This window comes from Capra hircus, chromosome 17 (assembly GCF_001704415.2).
Source record: "Capra hircus breed San Clemente chromosome 17, ASM170441v1, whole genome shotgun sequence".
Taxonomy (NCBI): Eukaryota; Metazoa; Chordata; class Mammalia; order Artiodactyla; family Bovidae; genus Capra; species Capra hircus.
This window is the reverse complement of record NC_030824.1, coordinates 19,457,557-19,480,224: the sequence shown is the minus strand read 5'-3', so window position 1 is coordinate 19,480,224 and position 22,668 is coordinate 19,457,557. Positions and strand designations below refer to the sequence as shown.

At 44.3% G+C, this 22,668-nt stretch overlaps 3 protein-coding genes across 7 annotated transcripts in view; 2 read left to right on the top strand and 1 right to left on the bottom strand.

Moving 5' to 3' along the window:
- ZNF664 (zinc finger protein 664) overlaps positions 1-13,310 on the bottom strand; it is a 35,958-nt gene extending 22,648 nt beyond the window's left edge. For 2 of the 4 annotated variants that reach the window (XM_018061372.1, XM_018061375.1), the window contains exons 1-2: positions 12,627-12,785; positions 11,885-12,020 (exon numbers count right to left, since the gene is read on the bottom strand). The gene's annotated coding sequence lies outside the window, so the exon portion shown is untranslated. The other 2 variants (XM_018061373.1, XM_018061374.1) reach the window with 2 other exon arrangements.
- Positions 13,405-22,668, top strand: part of CCDC92 (coiled-coil domain containing 92) — a 40,500-nt gene continuing 31,236 nt past the window's right edge. Inside the window, exons 1-2 of one of the 2 annotated variants that reach the window (XM_018061371.1) lie at positions 13,405-13,505; positions 14,064-14,129. The gene's annotated coding sequence lies outside the window, so the exon portion shown is untranslated. The remainder of the gene's footprint in view (positions 13,506-14,063; positions 14,130-22,668) is intronic. The other variant, XM_018061370.1, reaches the window with a different exon arrangement.
- On the top strand, positions 20,185-20,695 carry LOC102179223 (ubiquitin-like protein 5). The gene has a single exon (XM_005691346.3). The coding sequence runs from the start codon at positions 20,361-20,363 to the stop codon at positions 20,580-20,582; it is 222 nt and encodes a 73-aa protein (XP_005691403.1). The 5' UTR covers positions 20,185-20,360; the 3' UTR covers positions 20,583-20,695.

The window sequence follows — 22,668 nt, the reverse complement described above, 5'->3', positions numbered from 1 at the left end:
AGCTCCCCTGGAGAAGAAAATTGCAACCCACTCCAGTATTCTTGCCTGGAAAACCCCATGGACAGAGGAGCCTGGAAGGCTACAGCCCATGGGGTTGCGAAGAATCGGACACGACTGAGCAACTAACACTTTCACTTTGAAAAAAACGGAAGGGAGCACAGACTCTTACACCTGAAAAGCACAAAGGCAAATATAATTCTCTTTCTGCAGTCTGCTCATTCGGGCTCTTACTGCGTGAACGCAGACAGGCTCTCCATCTGCGGCAACTTCCCCTCCCCACTGTCTCTGCTGGCCTCCCCTCCCTGCTCACTCTACACCCCCTGGCCCTGCCCCACACACACACCCCCACCCCCCCGGCACCCCATTACATCCCACCCCCACAATGCCTCCTCCGCAAAACTGTTCCCTAGGAACTCCCTGGTGGTCCAGTGGTTAAGACTCTGTGCTTTCACTGCCAAGCACCCAGGTTCCAGCCCTAGTTGGGGAACTAAGATCCAGACACCTGCGTGGTGTCCAGCCAAATAAAACAAAACAAAAGTTCCCCTCCCCTTTAGAGCCCAAGAGCCTTGTTCACGGTTCACTGACTCTAATTTACACGCATCTCCTCGATCCGCAGTCCTCTGCACTTCCTCACCTCTCCTCAGGCCTTGACCTCCTCTTTTATTTCTTCTTTCTAAACGAGTGTCTGCTAAAGGTATGTCCGCACTCCATCTTTTTTTTTAAGCTCAACCTCCTGGCTTGAATGAGAACCATTTCTACAATGACAATTCCACATTCTCTCATAACAGGAATCCTTCCCTATCATCACACAGTGAACTGAAAATCACTAATTCACCATCTTCTAAGACCCTGTAAAAGGCAACATCTTCCCCAATAACTCTTCTAAGCCATGAACTTTGAAGTCAACTTCCCCTGCCCCCCCCCCCCACCCACACATCCTTCCACTGCATCTGATCTCTGCTTCTTTTCCCGGCATTTAAATCCACGCAAACTCTCTTCTACCTTAAGGAAAACCAACACTTAGCCGTCTCTAGCTGCCATATAGTTTCTCCATTTCCCCATCCAGGCTTCTTAGAGACTTATTCTCCCGATTTCTATCCTTTCATTTCCCATTCATTCCTCGACCCACCACTACACCGCTGAAGTTCCTCTTGGCACCTTCTTTCTCATGCTGGACACTCCCTTCTATGACTCCACTCTCACTACATCCACTGGTATCCTCAGTCCGCTTGGAGACTCCTGCCCCTCCCCAAGTACTAGCATTCCTATGGGTTCCATCCTGGCTCTCCTCTGCTCCCTACTCACACACGGAACAGTTCAACCATCTATCTAGTCCACCGGTTCTTAATTCTAGCTGTTAAAGAAAACCTTTTGTAGGAGTCTGTGTTTTAACTGTTCATAAGGCCTCCAGAGGGCACTCAAACACTTGCTCATAAATCTTCATGGATATTTAGGCTAAGGCATTAGAACTTACAGGGAATTTCACAGTTGATTACTACCTCTAACTAGTTACTAAGCACCATGAAGACTGGTACAGCCGGCTTTCTGCAGGTTCCCCGATCCTAACTGTGAGTCTGGGGGCTTATCACAAGGTCCTAATTCTATCATGATAGAGAGATACAGTGATAAGTTACTGAATACTAGTCAACTAAAAACCTGACTTGTGTTTGCTGGCTGACGCCAAGTACTTTGAATCACTGAAACATTCTTAAATCCTATCAAGCTTAATCCTACCCATTTGAAATGCACACCTAAAAATAATTTTGAAAGCCAGAGGGACATAATGGGGTTTACTCTGAGGAAAGAGAGTTCAGATTTTTTTTATGAATTGTTTTATCATCTACCTAAAGAGGCAGAAGTTATAACCTTCGGGACAGAGGATTGCTCTAGCTGGAACAAGAGCTTCCTCCCAAGATTTGGCACATTACTGTGGAAGGCAATGCAAAATAAGCTGTGGAAATAAGATATGACTATTTTATCAAATTGAAGGTTATAAAAAATAAATGAGCTCTAGAATAGCTTTATTGAATTTCTTATATCAGGTGACACAAGAGACACTGCATATTCTCGAGTTAAAATAAAGCTGTAGAAATGCTTTAGTGTCAACAAAAGAAATTACTGCTTTTTCAAATTAAACTTTGAATTCTGCTGATACAACTCCACAGTTACATTTCATTTTTTAAAAATTTCCCTTCTTCCAACCTCTTCCATAGCATGAGTATCTACCATAGCTATGGGTTAGCTGTGGTAATTCTTTACACCTAGGCTAAATGACTTTGATTTACCAAATCTAGGTTGACTCTTTATCCCTTTATCACATCTCTGAGGCATTAGAACCTACTGTCCCTGCCAGTTCTGGGAACTTTCTCCTCAGCTGCCAGAGCAGCACCCTCCCCCGAGAACCCCACCTGCCTTCACCACCTGGAGAATCTGCCCCTGTGGGCCCTGCAACAGGAACTGGGTCAGCAGCTGACCCAATCAGATGCTTGTCCCTGAGAGTTCGGAACTGGGAGGTGGAAAGCCAGGGTCTACAAAGTGAACTGAGAGGGACAGTGACTCAGAAGAGACACAGGCAGAGAGAGCTGCACCGGCTCCTGTGACGCTCCAGATGCTAGCGGGCCTCAGCTAAGACACAGCGTGGGGTGCCATGGCAGCCTCCTCAGAGAGCCCCCTGCACTTAGGCCACTTCAAACACGTTTTTTTCTTTTAACCAAATGGTCTCTGGTGAAGACATCTTCCTCCTCTCTGATGAGTTCTTCCACAGGCCCCGTCTCCCCTACTTCTTCCTAGCTGGACCACCCCTCAGCTCTGCTCTGGGCCTCACCTCACTCTGGTCCACACACTGTCACCCAGCCACAGCTGCCATGCCAGCTGTGAGGGGAGGACACTGACTGACTCTCCAACCTCTAGCTATACTTCTGTGCGAGCCTGAATGTTTGTGTCCCCTCAAACTTCAGATATTGAAACCTCAACCCCACTGCAATGGTGTTAGGAGGTGGGGCCCTTAGGAGGTGATTAGCTCATGAGGGTGAAGCCCTCACGATGGGATGTGTGTCCTTATAAAAGAGACCCTGAGAGCTCCCTTGCCCCTCTGCCACGTGAGGACACAGCAAGAAGATGGCATCTATGAATCAGGAGGCAGGACCTCACAAAATATATATGAAAGTCGCTCAGTCATGTCCAACTCTTTGCAACCCCATCGACTATATGGTCCATGGAATTCTCCAGGCCAGAAAACTGGAGTGGGTAGCCTTTCCCTTCTCCAGGGGATCTTCCCAACCCAGAGGTTGAACCCAGGTCTCCCACATTGCAGGTGGATTCTTTACCAGCTGAGCCACCAGGGAAGCCCAAGAATACTGGAGTGGGTAGCCGATCCCTTCTCCAGCATATCTTCCCAACCAAGGGATTGAACCAGGGTCTCCTGGATTGCAGGCGGATTCTTTACCAGCTGAGCTACCAGGCAGGACCTCAGCAAACACTAAATCTACCAGCTCCTTGATCTTGGATTTCCCAGCCTCCAGAACCATGAGAAGTAAACGTTTGTTGCTGGAGCTGCCTGGTCTGTGATCTTTTGTCCTGGCAGTCTAAATGGACTAGGACAATTTCCAGTGGCCAGCTGAGCATGTGCAGATGGGTGTAGACTCGGCACCACTCTGTGTCCTGGCCTACCTCTGTGCGGAACAGACCAGTATGGAAACATCAGTAGAAATCACTCCAATTATTCAGCCATAACTCACAACAGGATAACTGACTACAGCACCATCACCTGCTCAGAGAGGGTCTAGTGCAAAAGTCAATCACAGTATTACCCAAAGTCAGGGTCACGCTGTCTTAAATGGAAGACATCAACAGTCCAGTCTAAGCTAGACAGATACTCCCCAAACTTAACAATATATAGATGTGTAACTGTATTCCAAAAAATAGTTACCACAGAAACACTGTTTTTAATAATGGATTTATATAGAGCACTCATTCACAGAGCAAAGTATGTATTTGCAGCATAAAATCATTCTTTGCAAATTCTCTCAGGAAGAACCTACAAGTGACATGTAGTTTCTCTATAGCCCTGTTCTGTCAGCACATCCAAAACTCAGTCTGTCATCTCCTCACCAAAGTCAACTCTGTTCTCAGCTGTAGTAAATGGGTTCACTGGTCAGTCAATGGCCTAAGCCAGAACCTGGTTACCATCAACCCTCCTCCTGCTCACAAAGTCTATCTTCCCAGTTGCTCCTGAATTTATCCACCCACCTCACCTACACTCAGCTGTCATTCAGGCCACCGTTTTCCCCCAGGACACTACAAAGCCTCCATGCCTGACTTCCTCTAATCCATTATCCACTGTCATGTAATCTTTCTAAAATGCAAAATGGGATGTTCATTATCCTGCTTAAAGCTTTTCAATGGGCTCCGTTAATTCTCAGTGTAGTTTTCAAATTTATTCATATGGCTTTTAAACTCTGATCAGTGTGAGCTACTATTTACTTCTCCTGGTTCATCTCTCACCATTGCTCATTCCAATTCTAGTTCCAACCAAACCAAACTTCTTCAGGCTCCCCAGACCTAGTCTGATCCTAGGCCTCAACCACTATCCCCATCCCCCGACCACGTTCCTTTTACCTCTGACCCATCACACTTGCTATTCCCTCCATTTACCTTCGGTCTCACCACCAGACATCACTGCCTCTAGAGAGCTTACCCTCACCTCTGGATTCTGCATGACCCCTTCTTTTGTGCTCCCAGAGCCCTTCCAAGTCCTCAACCTCATCTCCACTATCACACTTCTCCGGCTTTGTCCTCCACTAAGCCCCACACTACGCCACATCCACAGAATCCTGCAGGTCCATGGGACACTTGGCAAGGGAGCAAATCTACCTACCCTTGGCATAACCCCGTCAGTTCTCCCACACTGCATGGCTGGAGGTACCTTGAGCTCCACTCTGCTGAGTCACTTGCAGGCCCTGCATAATAATCAGGCTCCCCATGCTTCTGCCCCTGGTCCTGTGGCCAAGTCCTACTCACCCTGACTCGGTAAAAGGCAGCGTGCTTTACAACCCAATGTGTGTGTTAGAAACACAAAGAGTTAACAAGAGTCAAACTAGGAAATCCCAGGGCCCACGTTTAAGTTTCTGCATTTATTCTACAGTTATAAGAAATGAGAACCACTTGTATTCTGCATATTGCTAAGAAGAAAACTTCCCTCCAAAAGCTGGGAGCAACAAATATATCACTCAAAAAATATTTACTTTAGAGGATACTTTAATATATGACAGAAGTGTTTTTTAAAGTGTACACATCTATAAACCATGCATCTAACAAATGTCCTAGATATGACGTACTTTTAAAAAGTAAATGCTCCATTATAAATGAAATAACAAATTACAGATGCAATGACATATAATCCTGGAAAATAAAAAAGTAGAAAAACTTAAATGTTCCAACATCCTAATACCCAAAGTCCACAATTTTTAAGATTTTCATTTAATTTCCTCCAGACATTTTACCATCATAGATTTTTGTGGAGGGCTTTTGGGACTTCTGTTTAATAAGAGTTTTAATCATATAACATATGCAATTTTGTATCCTGATTTTCTTAACACTGTCATAAGTACTTCAAAACATTTTCTTCATAAATATTTTAATAGCCAATAATATATTACCCAGTGGATAACTTAACCAGCCTGCAAATGCACCCTTAAAAATAATTCTATAATATGTATCTTTTACACATAAAGCCTCTCTGTACTTAAAAATATTCCTTTGATGGGTTCTAGGTGGTTGCTACATCAATGAATATGATAACTTTTAAGGCTCTTGATACACATAGCCAATGTAACATAAGTGTGTGACATTTTTGCTACACCCAGGTAAGTACTAGGTCTTAAAACTTTCTGTCTAAATTTCGGCCTTTGTTAACTGAGAAATTGTAATATCTTCATTACAGAAGTAAATGCCGTTTAAAAAAACCTACAATCCAAAAGCATGTAAAATAAATATAAAATCAGCCCCAGAAAATTCAATCTCCCCTATTCTCCTCCCCTCAGAAGTAGTAATCACAATATATTTTCCACATATTTTTCTAGACGTATCTCTATTTTCATTCAGAACACACACACACAACCACACACATTATTATTTTGTTTTCTATCTTACAAAAAATGGAACTAAACTTGCTCAAAAATATATTCTAGATATCTATCCAGGCTATGTCAATACATACAAATCTGCCTTTCTTTTTAAAAGCTACCTAACACTCCACAATGTAGATGCAACAAACTTTTTCTGCATTCATCTTCAGCTTTTCCTCTTTATAAGTGATACTGTGACAGACTTCATTCATACTTAAACTTGTATGCTCTTATTAGAATATCCCCAATCCCCTGAAGTGTATCTGCTGGATGAAAGCATATGGCTGTTTTTCAAATTTTGATAAGTTTAACCAAATTGTCATCGGGAAAGGGCAGACTAATTTCAGTCAATTCTAAAGGAAAGCAACCCTGAATATTCACTGGAAGGACTGATGCTGAAGCTCTAACACTCTAGGCCACCTGATGCGAAGAGCCAACTCACTGCAAGACCCTGATGTTGGGAAAGATTGAGGGAAGGAGCAGAAGGGGGCGACAGAGGATGAGATGGTTGGATGGCATCACCAACTCAGTGGAAAACGAGCTTGAGCAAACTCTGGGAGATGGTGAAGGACAGGGAAGCCTGGCGTGCTGCAGTCCAAGGGGTCACAAAGAGTCAGACACAACTTATCAACTGAACAACAACAAAGACTGTATCAGGTAGCTTTTCCTCTACATACTTGGATAGCACTTTAATTTGCCTGAGAGCCATTCCCTCCTCTACAAAATCTCACCGTTTTAATTTCCATTTCCCTAATCACAAGTGAGGCTGAATTTCCTGTCATCGCTTTGACACTTTCATTTCTCTATGAGAACTATTCACATCCTCCATTCATTTCTTAACTATGTCAATTCTATTATCCTTTGTTTGTGAAGTCGCTCAGTCATGTTTGACTCTCTGTGACCCCATGGACTGCAGCCTACCAGGCTCCTCCGTCTCTGACCTGGGATTTTCCAGGCAAGAGTACTGCAGTGGGTTGCTATTTCCTTCTCCAGGAGATCTTCCCAACCCAGGGATCAAACCCAGGTCTCCTGCATTGTAGGCCGACACTTTACCATCTGAGCCACCAGGGAAGTGGCTTTTTATTATTATTTTTTTGTTTGTACATGTTACCAGAACTTTGCCCCCATTCTGTCAACTTATAATGTTTTTACATCACACAGAAGTATCAGCTTTGATGATGTTCAAACTTATCAGTCTCTTTAGATTTGGGGCCTTAGTCTTACCTATTAATAAACTGCTTACCCTAGAAACTTATTTTCCAACATAATAAATTCTCTTATATTTTCTTCTTATACTTTTACAGGTGTTTTTGTCTTTAAGCTCATTCTTTAATGCAAGTAAGTCATTTTGAATAAGGGGAAGTAGAATCTTTCTTTCCAAATAGTCATTTATCCCTCTACAACGTATCCAACATTATATCCAATGTATCCAACTCAAAATACCAACTTTATTATATAATAAATTCCTCTCTACATAAATGGGTTACTGGACTATACTTTGTTCCATGTACCAACCTCTCTATTCCTGCACTCACCATTTACATAACTGTACCATTACAGTATGTTTTGATATCTGGCATAGCAAATCCTTCATCAGTATTTTCCACTTGAAAAATTTCTTGGCCACTCGAGCATATTTAGTTCTCTGGACAAATTTTAGAAGCAATTTATCAAGTGTCCAAAAGTAAGTCTCACTGGGATTTCAACTGGAATTACATTGAAGTTACAGTTTATAGTACTGCAAGCTTTACAAAGATGCGGTCCCTTTCCAAAACATGTAATGTCTGCCCACTTATTTGGGTTAGCTTTTAAATTCTTCAGGTAAAGATTTCTACTTTTTTCATAGAGCTTTTGTACGTTTGTGTGTTACTCTTAAATGTCTTCTGGTTTTGTTGCTGTTGAGAATACAGTCTTACTTTTCTACAGGAATAATTACAAATTACTTGATTATCAGTGAGATTATACATCTTTCTAAATGTCAAACAAATTATATCTATATCCCTTGAACTATCGAGCCACATCCTGCAACCATGTGTGTGGATTTTCATTTTCTCATTGATTTGTGTGAGTTCTTTACGTGTTGAAGGTATTAACTCTTCACTTATATCTGTCATTACTATTTTAGGATTTCGTTTTTCCTTTCTTCTTAAAGAAGTTTTAAATGTTCATGTAGTCCAATACAGATTTTAACTAACAGATGTGAATGTCTCGTGGGTGCCAGGACCTGTACCTCTTTCTCTCTCAACACCTGTATGATGGTATCATTTTCCCAAAATTCCAGTTCAAGTCTGTCTGATGGCTTAAGCCTGTTCTCTGTTCACCTCGGCGTGCAGAACTCCTTTTCCCAGATGTTCACCTATTTTTAAGGTTTTTTTTAATGTGGGCATTATTTTAAAAGTCTTCACTGAATTTGTTACAGTATTGCTTCTGTTTTATGTTTTTGGCCCTGCGGCATGTGGGATCCCTGACCAGGGATCAAACCCGTACCTCCTACATTAGAAGATAAAGTCTTAACCACTGGACCATCAGTGAAGTCCGGCCTAGATGCTTAATATTTACTTCCTTATCTTCTCTGATTTGGAGGGCATTCATGATGGTTTGTCACTTATTACACTTCCGTACACTTTCATCTTTGGGGTGCTGAATAGGTTCCAGTGACCTGTCCAAATACTCTGAAGCTAGTGTGACACTGCTTAAACACAACTGGCTCTACAATATGTTCAAACAATTAGATAGACCTTGTTCTAGTTTATTACTCACTATTCTGTCCAGTGCACCTGAAAAGGGGGATCTCTATAGCATTTAAATATCACATCCAGGGATACGGCCTATCCTTCAGTTTAAGACATTCTTCCTTTATCTTTCAGGGTATTGTTTGGTCTCTTCCAGGCAGGTCAGTCGCACTTGTCTTGATGAAGCTGTGTTTACTTGTTTCATGGTTTTTTGCATTGTGATCAGAGCCTGCCTTTTTGCTTTTCCATTTTAGTTTCTGAAAAAGTTATTATTAGTATTCAGAAAGCTGTAAATAGTATATACTCACTGTGTGCCCAGCTGCTTTCTCAATTTTTTTTGTCTAGTATTTTTTTCTGTTATTCTCACTTTTTTTTGGCAAACAGCATTTACAATATTTCCCTTCTTTTCATTTTTAGAACCTCACCTCACTCTTATTTCATGCATTCCTGCTTTGACAAAACTTACCAAAAATATGTTAAATATCCCAAATTCTGACTCTCTCTGATCCTATTCTGTTAAGCATAGTATGAATAATTAGTTTAACATATGTGTGTTTTGCATAAAAAAGTGCATCTTTATGCTTACTTTTAGAAAATAAAAAAATTATTTATTTTTGCAAATATCTATTTTGACCTTAGTTTAGCTGGTAGTTTGAAGTCAATGTGAACTAGAAGGGAAAGACCATCTCTCTTCTTGACAGACCTCTGACATCACCTACCTGGTCTTCCCTACTTTCACTCCCCACTCCCACAAGCTGCAGGTAGCAGCAGCTGGAGTGGTTGTTTAAAAATGCAAATCTGATTAAGTCATTCCCTTGTTTAAAACCCAACCCTTGTAATGGTTTCCCATTTCACTTGGGATAAAACAAAACATCCTTAACCTGCCCTACAAGACCCTACATGATTTGGCCCCCTGCCTAGCCACACTTGCCCCTCACCCACCATAGTCTATCCACAAGTCATTCTTTCAGTTCCCAGAATGGGCAAAGCTTTCCCCCTTCTGGGCCTTCCCACATGCCGTTCCCCTGCCTGGAAAATTATCCCCCATCTCATTCTACACTGACACCTACTCACCCCTCAGATCTCAGCTCAAAGCTTATTTTTGCAAAAAAGTCTTTTCTGGGTCCTCGCTCTGTAATCTAAAATTTGGTCCCCTTTTCAATACTTTCTCATAGCCAGTGCTACCTCACTTTCATAGCAGATACCGGTTTGTGATTATACAAGCAGCTGCGTGATTGTGTTTAATTTCTGATCCCTTCTGCCCACAGAACGTAAACTAGAAGAGAACAGGGGCAAGCTGACTTTGGTGGCCATGCTAGAAACATTCGTGTACATCTGAATAAAAGAAAAAAACTACCTACATACCTCTTAATTGTGCCTTTTACATCTTAATATGATAACCACCACATTACTGAATATGTATGTAAACTGTTAAAACTCTGATACCGCTGGCAAATTCAGTAAGAATCCACTTTACTCAAAGGACATAAAAACTAACCTGAATCTGTTGCTGCTACAGAAAAACACAAACAAATTTACATCACTAGAAAGTTCTGTTTATATATTATGAGTGTTTTATGTAGTGTTCAATTTGCTGATGCTTCATTCACAGTCAACTAATTTTTATGCCTTATTTTTCAAAGCATGTAAACCACTACGAAAAATACGCTTTGTAAAATACTCTTTCAGAAGTCTGAAGAGTACTTGATAAAATTATGACAAAATCAGAAATTAAACAGCATTCAAAGTTGGCTATCTGTAGTATTTTATAATATACATATCTGGCCAAAGATGGAAATAAAAATTGTAGTGCAAATTAAAAAATCCCTTCAGATCACAAAATCGACATTATATACTACTTTATACTCTACAAAGACTTTCATACACATCATATCACTGAACTTGGTAGAGTAAATAGAGCAGATATTATCACTACTTATAGAAAAGAAAACTCAGGCTTAGAGTGATTAAATGTCTTCCTCAAGGTCACAGGACTTTAAAACAGGAGTCACAATTAAAACAGAGTCACAATTACGGAGGGGTGGGGGTTGTCCCCACATGTAAATTTCTGAACCAAAGAGAACGCCCATCATAAAGTTTATTTAATAAGTGTAGATTTGTGCTCCCTTCACTAAAATTTCAGTAGAGAACAACCAAAAAAACTTTTTTTAATGTAAAGTTAAATCATAAATTGCCATCAGTTCAGGAAATGGCTAAATAAACTATGGTGTCCTCAAACTATGGAACATGATACAGCAGTTCTGCAAAATGACTGAATGCATCCTATGCTAAAAACGGAAAGCTAGAGAGCACTCACACTTGTTAAAACAGTCGAAGATAATACAAGCACACACTGGCGTAAAAACATTTCTAAAGATCTAGAAGGTTATACACAGTTGTTATCTCTGGGAACAGAGGTCTATAGTCAAAGACATTAGTCATCTCTGTGATGTTTTAATTTTTACAAAGAAAAGGTTTTACTTTGTTGATTTAAAAGTAATTCTTAAGATTTAACCAATCTGTGGGGTGAACAAGATCATTTTTCTGGGTCTAAAAAACTGTGCATCTATAAAAGGAGGAGGAACCTCCGCTTAAAAAAAAATACATATATAGCAACAAAAACAGTTTGATTATCTTAAAACAATAAACATCACAAAACTTTCCTTTAAAAAAGGCAATAGCTTAGAATTTTTTTTTAAATATCTAGTCTCCTTTGTTGCAATAAGACAACCAAAAAACTATCAACTAGGAGAGTCCGGAACAGGCTCCTCCGGGAGAGATTTAGTTGTTAAGAGTTGGGCAACGATGGTTTCACAAAGGAGCTGAGTTTTGAGGGAAATGAGAGGTGACTGGGCAGAGAGATGCGGGAAGATTAAGCCAGATGGGGAAATGCCTGGGAAGTGGATATACTGAGTTAATCAGAAGCAGGGCCCAGGAAGAAAACTGGAGTAAAGTCCTGAAAGAGAAGAGGATTCCTTTGGATGTGGGAGGTTAGAGGGAGCTCGACTGCGCTGCCATCCAGTTTACCTGGGTGAGAATCCGGCCCTTGTTATGGTCAAACAATGGAGGCGTCCAGCGGCAGCAGCGATCTGCGCTGGGTGCCCGGAGGGTTCCTCATCACCTGAGTAGGATGCTCCGGGGCTCTGCTGGGACGCGAGGCGCTCTTAAAAAAAAAAAACACACACACACACACACAACATCACACCATGCAGCCAGGCTTCTCAGCGGCACAGCCCTGCTCCCCTGATCCCACGGCGCGGCCATTACCGCCTCTCCGGGGACCCGCCTGGAAAGGCTCCAAGGCGCGGCTTCACGGGTTTCTAAAGCTGTTTTGCTCCCCCTTCTCTCGGCTCCAACAACAATGGAGCACCGCTCAGGAGTCTGGCTCCCGCGGGGCCTCCGCCCGGCCTCGCCCCGGTCGCTGCCCCTCCGCCGCCGCGCGCCCTGGCCGCCATCTGTGACCCCCGCTCCCCGGCACTGCGGGCCCACGCCGGCTCGCCGAGGCCCAAAGTCAGGCTGCCCTTCCCCGGGCCGGCCCGGGTGGCCGCCGGGCCGCCCGGCTGCGCGGAGCCACTCTGACCTTTCCCACCCGATGCCTGGGCGCTCACCCCGGCTCCAGGCCCATCCTAAGTGATGGGTTGTTTTTCTTTTCTTTAATCCACTCATCCTCCTTCCGACCCAGTACCCGCTCCCTGGCCACCCCCGCTAGCCCCCGTCTTGATCCCGAAAAGAAATAAAGACATTACAGCCCGGCCACCCCAGAACTCACTCCAAGTGAGGGGTTGAAGCGCCCCAGGGCGCGGACTCCGCGCACCCACCCTCCCTCTCCTCAAGGGACACCTCACAGGTGCGCCTCCGAGCCGCGCGCGCGCGCTCCGCACACCCAGACGCCTCCGGGGGACAGCGCGCGTGCGCACGCACGAGACCGGCGAGCCCCGGGGGAGCGGGGGCCGCACGCATGCGCGCCGCCCGGCCCTCGCCCCTTCCCCCCCACCCTGGCTCTGCCCCCGCCCCCGTCGGCTGCCCGCGCGCGCCCTCCCCCCTCCCCAATCTCAGGCCTGTCACGGGTACCCTCCCCAACCCCCACCGCCCAGCGCGCGCGCTCCCGCTCGCCCGCCTCGCTCCTCCTCCTCGCCCCCCCGCCCCACCCGGGCCGCGTTACCCTGGGCAACCGCAGTGCGGCCGCACCTGAACTGTGCGCCTGCGTCCCACCGGCCAGACCCTCCCTTCCCCTAGGTCGGTTCCCCAGCTCCGCACAGCTGCGGGAGAGTGGGGGCGGGGCGTCACCCCGTCCCCGCGAAGTGAGTATCGATCGGCTTTCCCCGCCCCTCCCTGCAGACACAGACCCGCCGCCGCCGCGCCGGCGCCTCGTCAGCCCGCCGGGTCAGCGCGGCCAGGCCTTCTCGCCGCCCCGGCCCCCCGCTCCCAGCGTGCACCGCGGCAAGCGCTCGGGTGGGAGCCGGCGAGATGCGCTCGGCGGGCGGTGCCCACTGACCTCCCCCGGCGGCCCGGCCGGGGCAGGGCCGGAGCCAGGAGCCAGCCCCGCCCGCCGCCCCGCCCATGGGCCGCCGGCCCCCGCAGCCTCCCGCCCCGAGGATCGCGCCAAGGGGGGGAGCCGCCTGAACGACCGCGACGGCTGCGCCCGCAGGTGAGGCGGGGCCCGAGGTGTGATCGAGTCCAGCCCCGCTCACCTGGCGGTACCTGCAGGGAGGCTCTGCGGGTGCCGGTGAGGGGCGGCGGCACCTGTCGCAGTGGGAACTCGTTTAGATAAATTTTCAAGCCCTCACTGCAAGGGGAGGGGTGGTCCAGACCTACCGAGTGGGGAAGGGTGTCCCCTTACGGAGACATGTCGGGGGGATGAGGCGGGAGGTGAGGAACGAATAGGTGGAAAGGAGGGCAAAAGTGAGGCGCGGCGATTCCGCGCCGGCTGCTTGCAGGGTCTTCCAGCCCGTTATAGGGAGGGGGTTGCCCTTGCCAGGGCCGCAGTCCAGGCTGGGGTGCGAACCCACCGCGCACCCAAGCCAATCCGAAGGGGTGGAGAGGGCGGCCCAGGGGCCTCTCCTGCCAGCCCCGGGGTGGGATTGTAGGGTGAGGGATCCGCATTGCAGGTGCACTGGGAGCGCCCGAGGGCCTGGCCCTGCTTTGTCTGGGAGGCCGTGGGGAGGCGGCCATCCGAACCCACGTCGCCTTTTCAAATGCGTTTTAGCACCCCGTGGACGTTAGAGACCCTCCCAGATAAGTTGCATTGTCTCCTGTCCTGATAACCCTTTACGTAAGTACTCTACCTTTACAGCCCTTTTCTGAAGCTTTGGTGTGAGCTTTAGTTTACCCTAAATAACGATTTGTTTGTGATTCATGAAACTGAGCGGAATGCAAATATGCAGCAGGGCTCCAGGCTCGGCTACAGAGCCGCCGTCTACTACAGCGAGTTACTCTAGTTTATCTAACTTACCTGTTTTCATGCTGACTTGTATTAATAAGAAGCTTTGGTATTGGGCAGTATGATCTATTTCTGTAATGAAATGAAGTGGCCTTAAGAGGAAGTGTGATCGCGTTGTTATTTAAGTTGCAGCAATCAGTCTTAATAACAAAATACAAGCCGCCCAACTGTCCTACCGTAATGTATTACTCATTTCCAGAAACCTACCTGTAAGAGTGTTAATGCTAGAATTGCCGTTTTAAGACTTTTAAGTCTGAAATGTATTTCAAGAGACTTATTATTGTTTTATTAAATGGGTTTTGTTTTGCACAATCAAGAATTCCCCTGCATTGTCTTGCCATTGAATTGCAAGGAAAATAATGCTAACGTTTAAAGTGACTTTTACCTCCAAAGATGTTTTGAATTTATTTCTTTTGGCTAAATGTTCATTTTATATGAAATATATTTGGGGAGAAGGTTTAAAGGTTTGTGGTAAATGTATATGTGTGTGTCTTTATACACGTTTACATGTGCATAGACACTACTGGAATACCTTAAAATAGTTTTTATTATTCCTCTGCATCATGATGTAATTAGTAAATTTAGTTTAGACATACTTAATATCTAAAGTACTGGACAATAATTTGTGTATATGAGATTTTTTACTGTAGCGTTTGTAGATACAACAGTCAAACAGGTTTCTTGGCAATTAGATATTTTTATTGTTGATTCTTTTCAAAAAGAACAAATGAATCCTTTTACTTATGGCAGAAAATCACTCTTGTGGGTGCATAACTTTCATCTGTCATTCACTGGATAAATTCATTTTAGCATCATCATTACTTGACAGTGCATTTGCGGCAATACTGATGTTAACAGCATCAAGACTTTTTAGACATACTTATTTTTGTATTTATTTATCATTTTCTCATATGGCAAGAAAAGAAGAAGCCTTTTTTCTTTTATCTGGAACAAGGTCAGCCAGAAAAAGTCCTTAAAACATAGTGGATACACTATGTTTGTTAACCGAGATTAATTCTATCTACTAGATTGGGTATCCTTAAAGGGCAGAAACTAGGCGCCTTTATATGCTTCCCTCACCAAGTGTGCAATAAATGTTTGATTCAGATTAACCATTCCAGACTAGTTAGGTAGGTGCTAGCTTAATGACACCAATTTTCACATCTCCAGCTTTGATGTTTAAACCAGCAGAAAGGTTGGGCAGAGGAGTGAACGTGTCCTGTTTGTCTTCAAATATTCAAGGTCTGTCAGCAGCAGAGGGATTTTGTGTGTTTTAGAGTATTTCCATGAGATCCAACAAAGGCAAGTAGTACTTGCAGAAAGGCAGACTTCACTTTGACGTAAAAAGCACAAGTTGCTAATGATTAGAACGTCCAGGCAAGAAGGGACTGCTCTTTCCCTGCAGATTTTCTGAATAATCTGTTCCCCCGCTGGGCAGGAATGGCTGCTAGGAGGTACCCCCGTTGGCATGAGAGAGGTCTTCTGAGGGGGGCTGAGGGACTGCAGTGGCAGTCTGATTGGAGGGCATCGTGGTATCTTCTTATTTCTTACTCTGACTTCTGCAGTTTGGGCATAACAACACCCCACACACCTACTTCCCTCCTCGGAAGATTGTTACCAGGACAGAGGCCTACCTGATACCAGAGATGATTCTAAGCCTACTTTCTTTGCATTTGTGTGGGGCTTTACAGGTAATAAAGCACTCTCACATTCCGTGTCTTATTTTAAAAGACTCTTCTCAATTATGCATGATTTTTTTCTCTTGGCTTTTATTTTCTATAATAAACATTTAATCAAGAGGAAAATTACCCTTTTCTAGGAAGACAAGCAGGAGAGGCTTTTTTTTTTTTTAATGGAATGATGTCAGTCATTCTTTCAAGAGTCAGCAGGTTATGAAGATGAATAGATTTTTTTTTTCTTAGCTGAAATCATTTTTTGAAAGATACTGGTTAAGGGCTGACTCTTGTGCTTGTGCTGCATTTTAGCTTGTTTACTTCATTACTCAAACATGACTCAAATTTCACAGCCAGAAGTCCAGTCATATCCACTGACAGTTTAGTTGCACTTGACTTTTTCCCATATGTCTCCCCCATACATGTTGGCAGGTAAAACACAGTTGAGAAGCAGAATCACAGTGGTCCAAAAAGATGAGGTGAATTGGAGTTTGTGTTTGAAGAAGGCAAAGATGTGTCCCATTTGTACTAAGCCCAAACCTGGGAATGATGATTTGTCAGTGATAAGAATGATGCTCTGTCTGTTACAACAAAGATGAGGCTATTCACTGTCAATCACAGTACATGTATTAAGTGGATCAGTGGGGTTAGGACTCTGTCTGTGGTCCAGGAGCAGAGCTGGAGGTTCCTGTGAACAGTAGAGAACCCAATAAATACTGTCTGCACAAGGATTTAAGTGGAACATGAGTTAGACCAGATTCTGAGCTCTTCAATTTAGGAAGAAGTTGGCGGGGGGGGGGGGGGGGGGGCGGGTAAAACAGCTCTGAATTCATGTATACGTGTAATTAATTTTAAAAAAAACTTTAAGAAAGTTCCTCAATTTTGTTCTTTAGCAGATGAGTTTGTCCCATGCTTTTGTGCCTGTTATCCACCAGCTGGATTTGGGTGTGACTATTTAAATAACATAAAGATTTTAAAAATTTGCTTGACCCAGAGATGCACTGTTTATTTATACTTTATGCATGAAAGGAAAAGAGAAGAATACCAAGTTCTTCTGGCCAACCAAAAAATCAAATAAGGACACCTTACGAGTATTGATTTATTCCTTGAGGGGAAAAAGATTGCAGATGCTGTTTTAAATATTATGATCAGGACAACAAATTATCAAGTAAGGCAACCAGTTAGAAAGCAGCTTTTTTGTAGGTGAAAGGTTACATTTTACAGAACCTCGGCATAATCTCTGAAGGCATCTCACAGATGTCTTAAAAGACCCCTTTGTTAATCAGAAAACCAGAGTTTATGTTTTTACCCGACTTTCCACACTGGGGAGCAAATGAATACTTTTATGATTATCCCTGTATACCACTTTATCAGAAATAACCATTTGAAGCAAGAATTCTCTACTCCTCTGGGCCTGTAAGGGAAGAGGGAATAAGTGTTGTCCTCTTTTCAAGATCCTTCCTACTAGCTGATTCTCGGGAGTGAGCAGTGCAATTCCATCAGCTAGCAAATGGCAACCCACTCCAGTGTTCTTGCCTGGAGAATCCCAGGGACAGGGGAGCCTCGTGGGCTGCCGTCTATGGGGTCGCACAAAGTCGGACACGACTGAAGTGACGCAGCAGCAGCAGCAGCAGCACACAAGAACAAGCCTGAGATGCTAAAAGCTACAATAAAGAAAACAAAATAGAAGGATGCTTTTAATAATGGAATTCTAGGCATACAATATTCTGCTGCTACAGTCTTTCTCTTTGTTGCCTCTTTGACAACACTTAAGATGTTACATTTAGACCCATGTAAGATCCATGATCCTTTCCTCTTCAGAGTTCCTCCCTACCCTGTTTCTAAATGCAGGCTGAACCCCTGTTATTTACTACATAGGTAAGAGGATTTTACTCCTTGGAAGGAAAGTTATGACCAACCTAGATAGTATATTCAAAAGCAGAGACATTACTTTGCCGACTAAGGTCCGTCTAGTCAAGGCTATGGTTTTTCCAGTAGTCATGTATGGATGTGAGAGTTGGACTGTGAAGGCTGAGTGCTGAAGAATTGATGCTTTTGAACTGTGGTGTGGGAGAAGACTCTTGAGAGTCCCTTGGACTGCAAGATCCAACCAGTCCATTCTAAAGGAGATCAGCCCTGGGATTTCTTTGGAAGGAATGACGCTAAAGCTGAAACTCCAGTACTTTGGCCACCTCATGCGAAGAGCTGACTCATTGGAAAAGAGTCTGATGCTGGGAGGGATTGGGGGCAGGAGGAGAAGGGGACGACAGAGGATGGGATGGCTGGATGGCATCACCAACTCGATGGACATGAATCTGAGTGAACTCCTGGAGTTGGTGATGGACAGGGAGGCCTGGCGTGCTGTGATTCGTGGGGTCGCAAAGAGTTGGACACGACTGAGCGACTGAACTGAACTGAACTGAAGAGGATTTATGAGGCATTTCTTTTTTATTTGTTTGGCTGCGCCGCATCTTAGTTTCTGCATGTGGGATCTAGGTTTCCTGACCAGAGATCAAACCTGGGCCCCTTGCACTGGGAGTCTTGGCCACTGGACCACCAGGAAAATCCATCTGAGGCATTTCTCATGTGACATTGCTGCCACATATTAATGATGATTCCCAGGATTATTACAGTACTGATTTTCTTAAAGTCACACAGTCCACCTGGAAATGAGTGGCACCACACTCTGAAAGGGCCACCTTGAGTGTAACCTCACTGTGAAAACCCTGGCTCCCCAAGGTACAGGTCCATTCCTGTCATGGCTTAATCATCCAGAGGCCGCCATATTTTTCTAATGGTTTCCAATGTAGTTTCTCTTACAATGACGAGTGTATGTGATGAGGTTCCTGCCACACTCCAGACATCGAAGGAGCCCCTGTTTCTCCAACTATCACAAGCACCAACTCAGGTAAAGGACACTGGTGTCACATCTCCCTCAGTGGCTGTGGCATGTGGGAATAGATCCAGTTTTTAGAAATATCTGCCTTGCACTTTGGTGAGAAAGATGAAGAAAGGCTTTGCTGTTTTTTAAATTTTCTCTTCTGGGAATACAGCAGAGCCTGTCCTTTTCAAGGAGGGGTCAATCCTTGTCTTCGATAGTGAGTCATCTTTATCTTTCGGTTGAATCATGGTGAGCAGACTAGAAAATCCCTGGGGAACAGAGCAGCAGCTTTCAGCCATTGAGATACTTGCTCACTGACATGTCCTATTGCACTGGATGGGGGTAGGGCTGGGGGAGGCAGGTAGGACATAGTCTTTGATGACAGAGGAAAAAGATACGTCATCCTTCTCGGCCTCTGAATTGTGTGATTGTTTCAAGTGAGGAATTCATTCCCATCAAGAAAGTGCTGGAGTCAGTTTTCAACAAAAAGTGATTTCTCAGTATAGTGAGGCTGTGGTATTAGGACTTGGTTCAGAGATGAGCAAAGTGCAACATTACTGTCTGAGGCCAAAGACATGGGGTTTTGGGTGGGAGGGGGAGGATAGAATCTAAATTGGAACAAATATGGCCAGAGGTGAGACCTTCCAGAAGACGTGCTGTGTGCTCAGCAGTGTTCTTGTGTCTCATTCAGTTGTAGAATGGAACTCAGCAGTTTGATGCTCATTGACTAAGCCTGGAACGAATGGCGCCTTGACTTCTACCCTCCAGCAGGCTATGGGCACAGAAGAGGGCCTTCCCATGTAGGCCCAGAGGCCCGTAGGACCTTCCTGGGTGGCTTTTCATCTTGAGTCTGAAACTCAAGTGGGAAGCAGATTATCCGTCTCTGAACCTCAAAGGAAAACCGAGTGAAATAAGGAGTTGTTAAGCAGTTGGGGCCAGTTTCTTTCCACAAGAGATGCTGTGAGACCTTGGTATGTTAGTATTAGCGGCCCACAGAAGTATCCTTGTGGGAAGGTTGAACTATTCAGCAGTGCGAACTGTTGAGCCCTGAAGTGAATCACCCAGGCTTCTTAGCCTGAATGAAATGCTTCAATGCCCTTTATCAGGACTGCCCAGTGACAGAGCACAACTTCACCTCGCACATTAAAATTCTACCTTTAGGAGTCTCATAAGGGACTTTGCTGGTGGTCCAGTGGTTAAGACTTTGCCTTCCAATGCAGGGGCTGCTGATTCGATCCCTGGTCAGGAAGCTAAGATCCCACGTGCCTCAGAGCAAAAAACCAAAATGCAAAACAGAAGCAATATTGTAAGAAATTCAATAAAGATTTTTAAAAAATGGTCCACATTAAGTTTCCTGTTTCAGCGTAGGTTCTTAGTGTCTACTCTGGCCTAGGCTTAGCAGTCGTGCGAGCAGGTTGTGGCGTCTGCTGCTTTCAGGCGATTTGAGGGGACCCCTGAAGTCCCGACTCAGTTGCCTCCCAGTCCCCGCCTTGTGTTGCTCCAGCCAGGATGATCGAGGTTGTTTGCAACGACCGTCTGGGGAAGAAAGTGCGCATTAAGTGCAATACGGATGACACCATCGGGGACCTGAAGAAGCTGATCGCAGCCCAAACTGGCACCCGTTGGAACAAGATCGTATTGAAGAAGTGGTACACGATTTTTAAGGACCACGTGTCTCTTGGGGACTATGAAATCCACGACGGGATGAACCTGGAGCTTTATTACCAATAGAGCAGAATTCCTTCTTCCTGCCCTTCCCCCTCCTCCCACCCTCACTCCCCACACTAATATGGATGCTTGTTTTTGGAAACTCTCGTTAATAAAAACTTAGAGGCTGAAAAAAATATAAAAATAAATTAAAAAATGGTCCACATTAAAAGAAAAATCTTAGAAAAAAAAGTCTCATAAGCCTACTGAGTGTTTTAGATGAAGGTCCCATTTTTTGTCTGTTAAAGCTCTCGTGTTCACAGTCTGTAAGTAGGGCACCTGGCTGCTTCCGTCCAGTTCTGAAAAATCCTGCCAGGTTTTCTTTTTTTTTTTTTTTTCCTACAATTCCATTGTGACAGTTAACTGCCTCTTCTGATTCTGAATGATACAGTGAATGTGTAGGGCCTTACAGCTTTATTTACAATCCAACCTATAATTGTAGACTCCTGTTATAAGTCTAGACACATTTAAAGTACCATATCCAGAAATTAAAAAATATTTTAGAAGTCTTTTTGATGGTCATTGTGTCAGCCCTTTGTACATGGGTACCCTCTACATCTGGTGAAATTACTAAGTGGTGACATGAAAATCATTTTCCTTGTTTGAATCAGACAAATTTGAATAGATTTACAAATCCAACCCCTCTAAAGGGAAGATAGCTAAGCCACTCTCTTGGTCTACTTGCCCCTGCCTTCCTGCCCATGTGAGCCTGACACATAATGTAGCTCATACAGTGCTGTTGAACTGCTGAAACTGGAAGATACCACTCCTGCTGAATTATCCCCTGCAGCCCTTTACACGTGCATGTACAAGGCCGGGGGCACAGGAGCAAGATGAGAAAAATCCTTAGGAGCTGCCAAGGTGCTGCCTGGGGAAGGCCAAAGTGACTAGTTACAGGGACCCCTGACAGCTTCCAAAGGCCCTTGCACCATGGGTTACGAGATCGGGGGCAAGTACAGCATGATGAAGAGCTGCCAGAGGGGACCGGTCAGGGACTTCCCTGGTGGTCCAGAGGTTAAGAATCTGCCTTCCAATGCAGGAGACTCAGGTTGATCCCTGGTCAGGGAACTAAGATCCCTCATGCCACAGGGTAACTAAGCCCGCTGTCCACAACAAAAAGCCAGTGAAGCCAGAAAACAACGACAAAGGAGGGACTGAGGGACTGGTCAGTGCACAAAGGATGCCTGGCCAAAGACAGCCTTGACCATGGCATTCATCAAAGGGAGAATGTTTCTGAAATGGCCCCAACATAGGGTAACATGAAGACCGTTAGAAACATGAGTTCCTCCCCGAGTGAGGCACCCTCACTATTTTCACAATTGACCACAGTCAGAAGGGGAATCAGGAAAAAAAAAAAGTAAGAAGGAAAAGCAGAATCACATGTTGCAGTGAGGGCGATACGTCTTGCCTGTGGACAGACCATGTGGAAGCAAAATGAAGACAGAGCCTTCTCCTCTGCTGGAACTCTGCCTTCCAGGGACTGATGTTCTGTTCTGGGAGCTGCTAGTCTTCTCTCCTCAATTATACACAAGTTATATCTGATTTACTTTAATATACCTTGATGCACCCATACATACACACACGTGGTTGAAGGTACATTTAAACAGTATATTTAAATGACAATGCACTATTTAGAGATTTTACATTGTAGTTTTCATATCAGAAGCCAATTATATATCAATTGATTTTACTGTCTTAATTTTGGCTTTAAAAATAAGTTCAAAAATAGCTAGCATGTGTATACTTAGAGCTGATTCACATTGTTGTATGGCAGAAACCAATGCAACATTGTAAAGCAATTATCCTCGAATATGAAAAATAAAATTGAAAAAACCAAACAGTAACAACAACAAATATGGAGCAGATGGTTCGCAGGAATTCTGAGGTGATAAGGTGTGTTTTCCCTATTTTAATTTCTTTACAAATCTTGAGGTAAAAAGTTAGCTAACTGCTTCACCATCAGTCCAAAGAGAAATAGGGATTTTAGAAAATAAATATTACTATAAGTTGCATTAAAGGATAATGCAACTGTTGATACTAAGACTTTGTCAGATAAGTATGGTATCTTAAAACATTACTCAAAAAAAAAATTACTCAGCTAATGGAAATA

Coding starts and splice junctions, on each gene's coding strand:
- LOC102179223 (XM_005691346.3), top strand. CDS start 20,361: ATGATCGAGGTTGTTTGCAACGACCGTCTGGGGAAGAAAGTGCGCATT.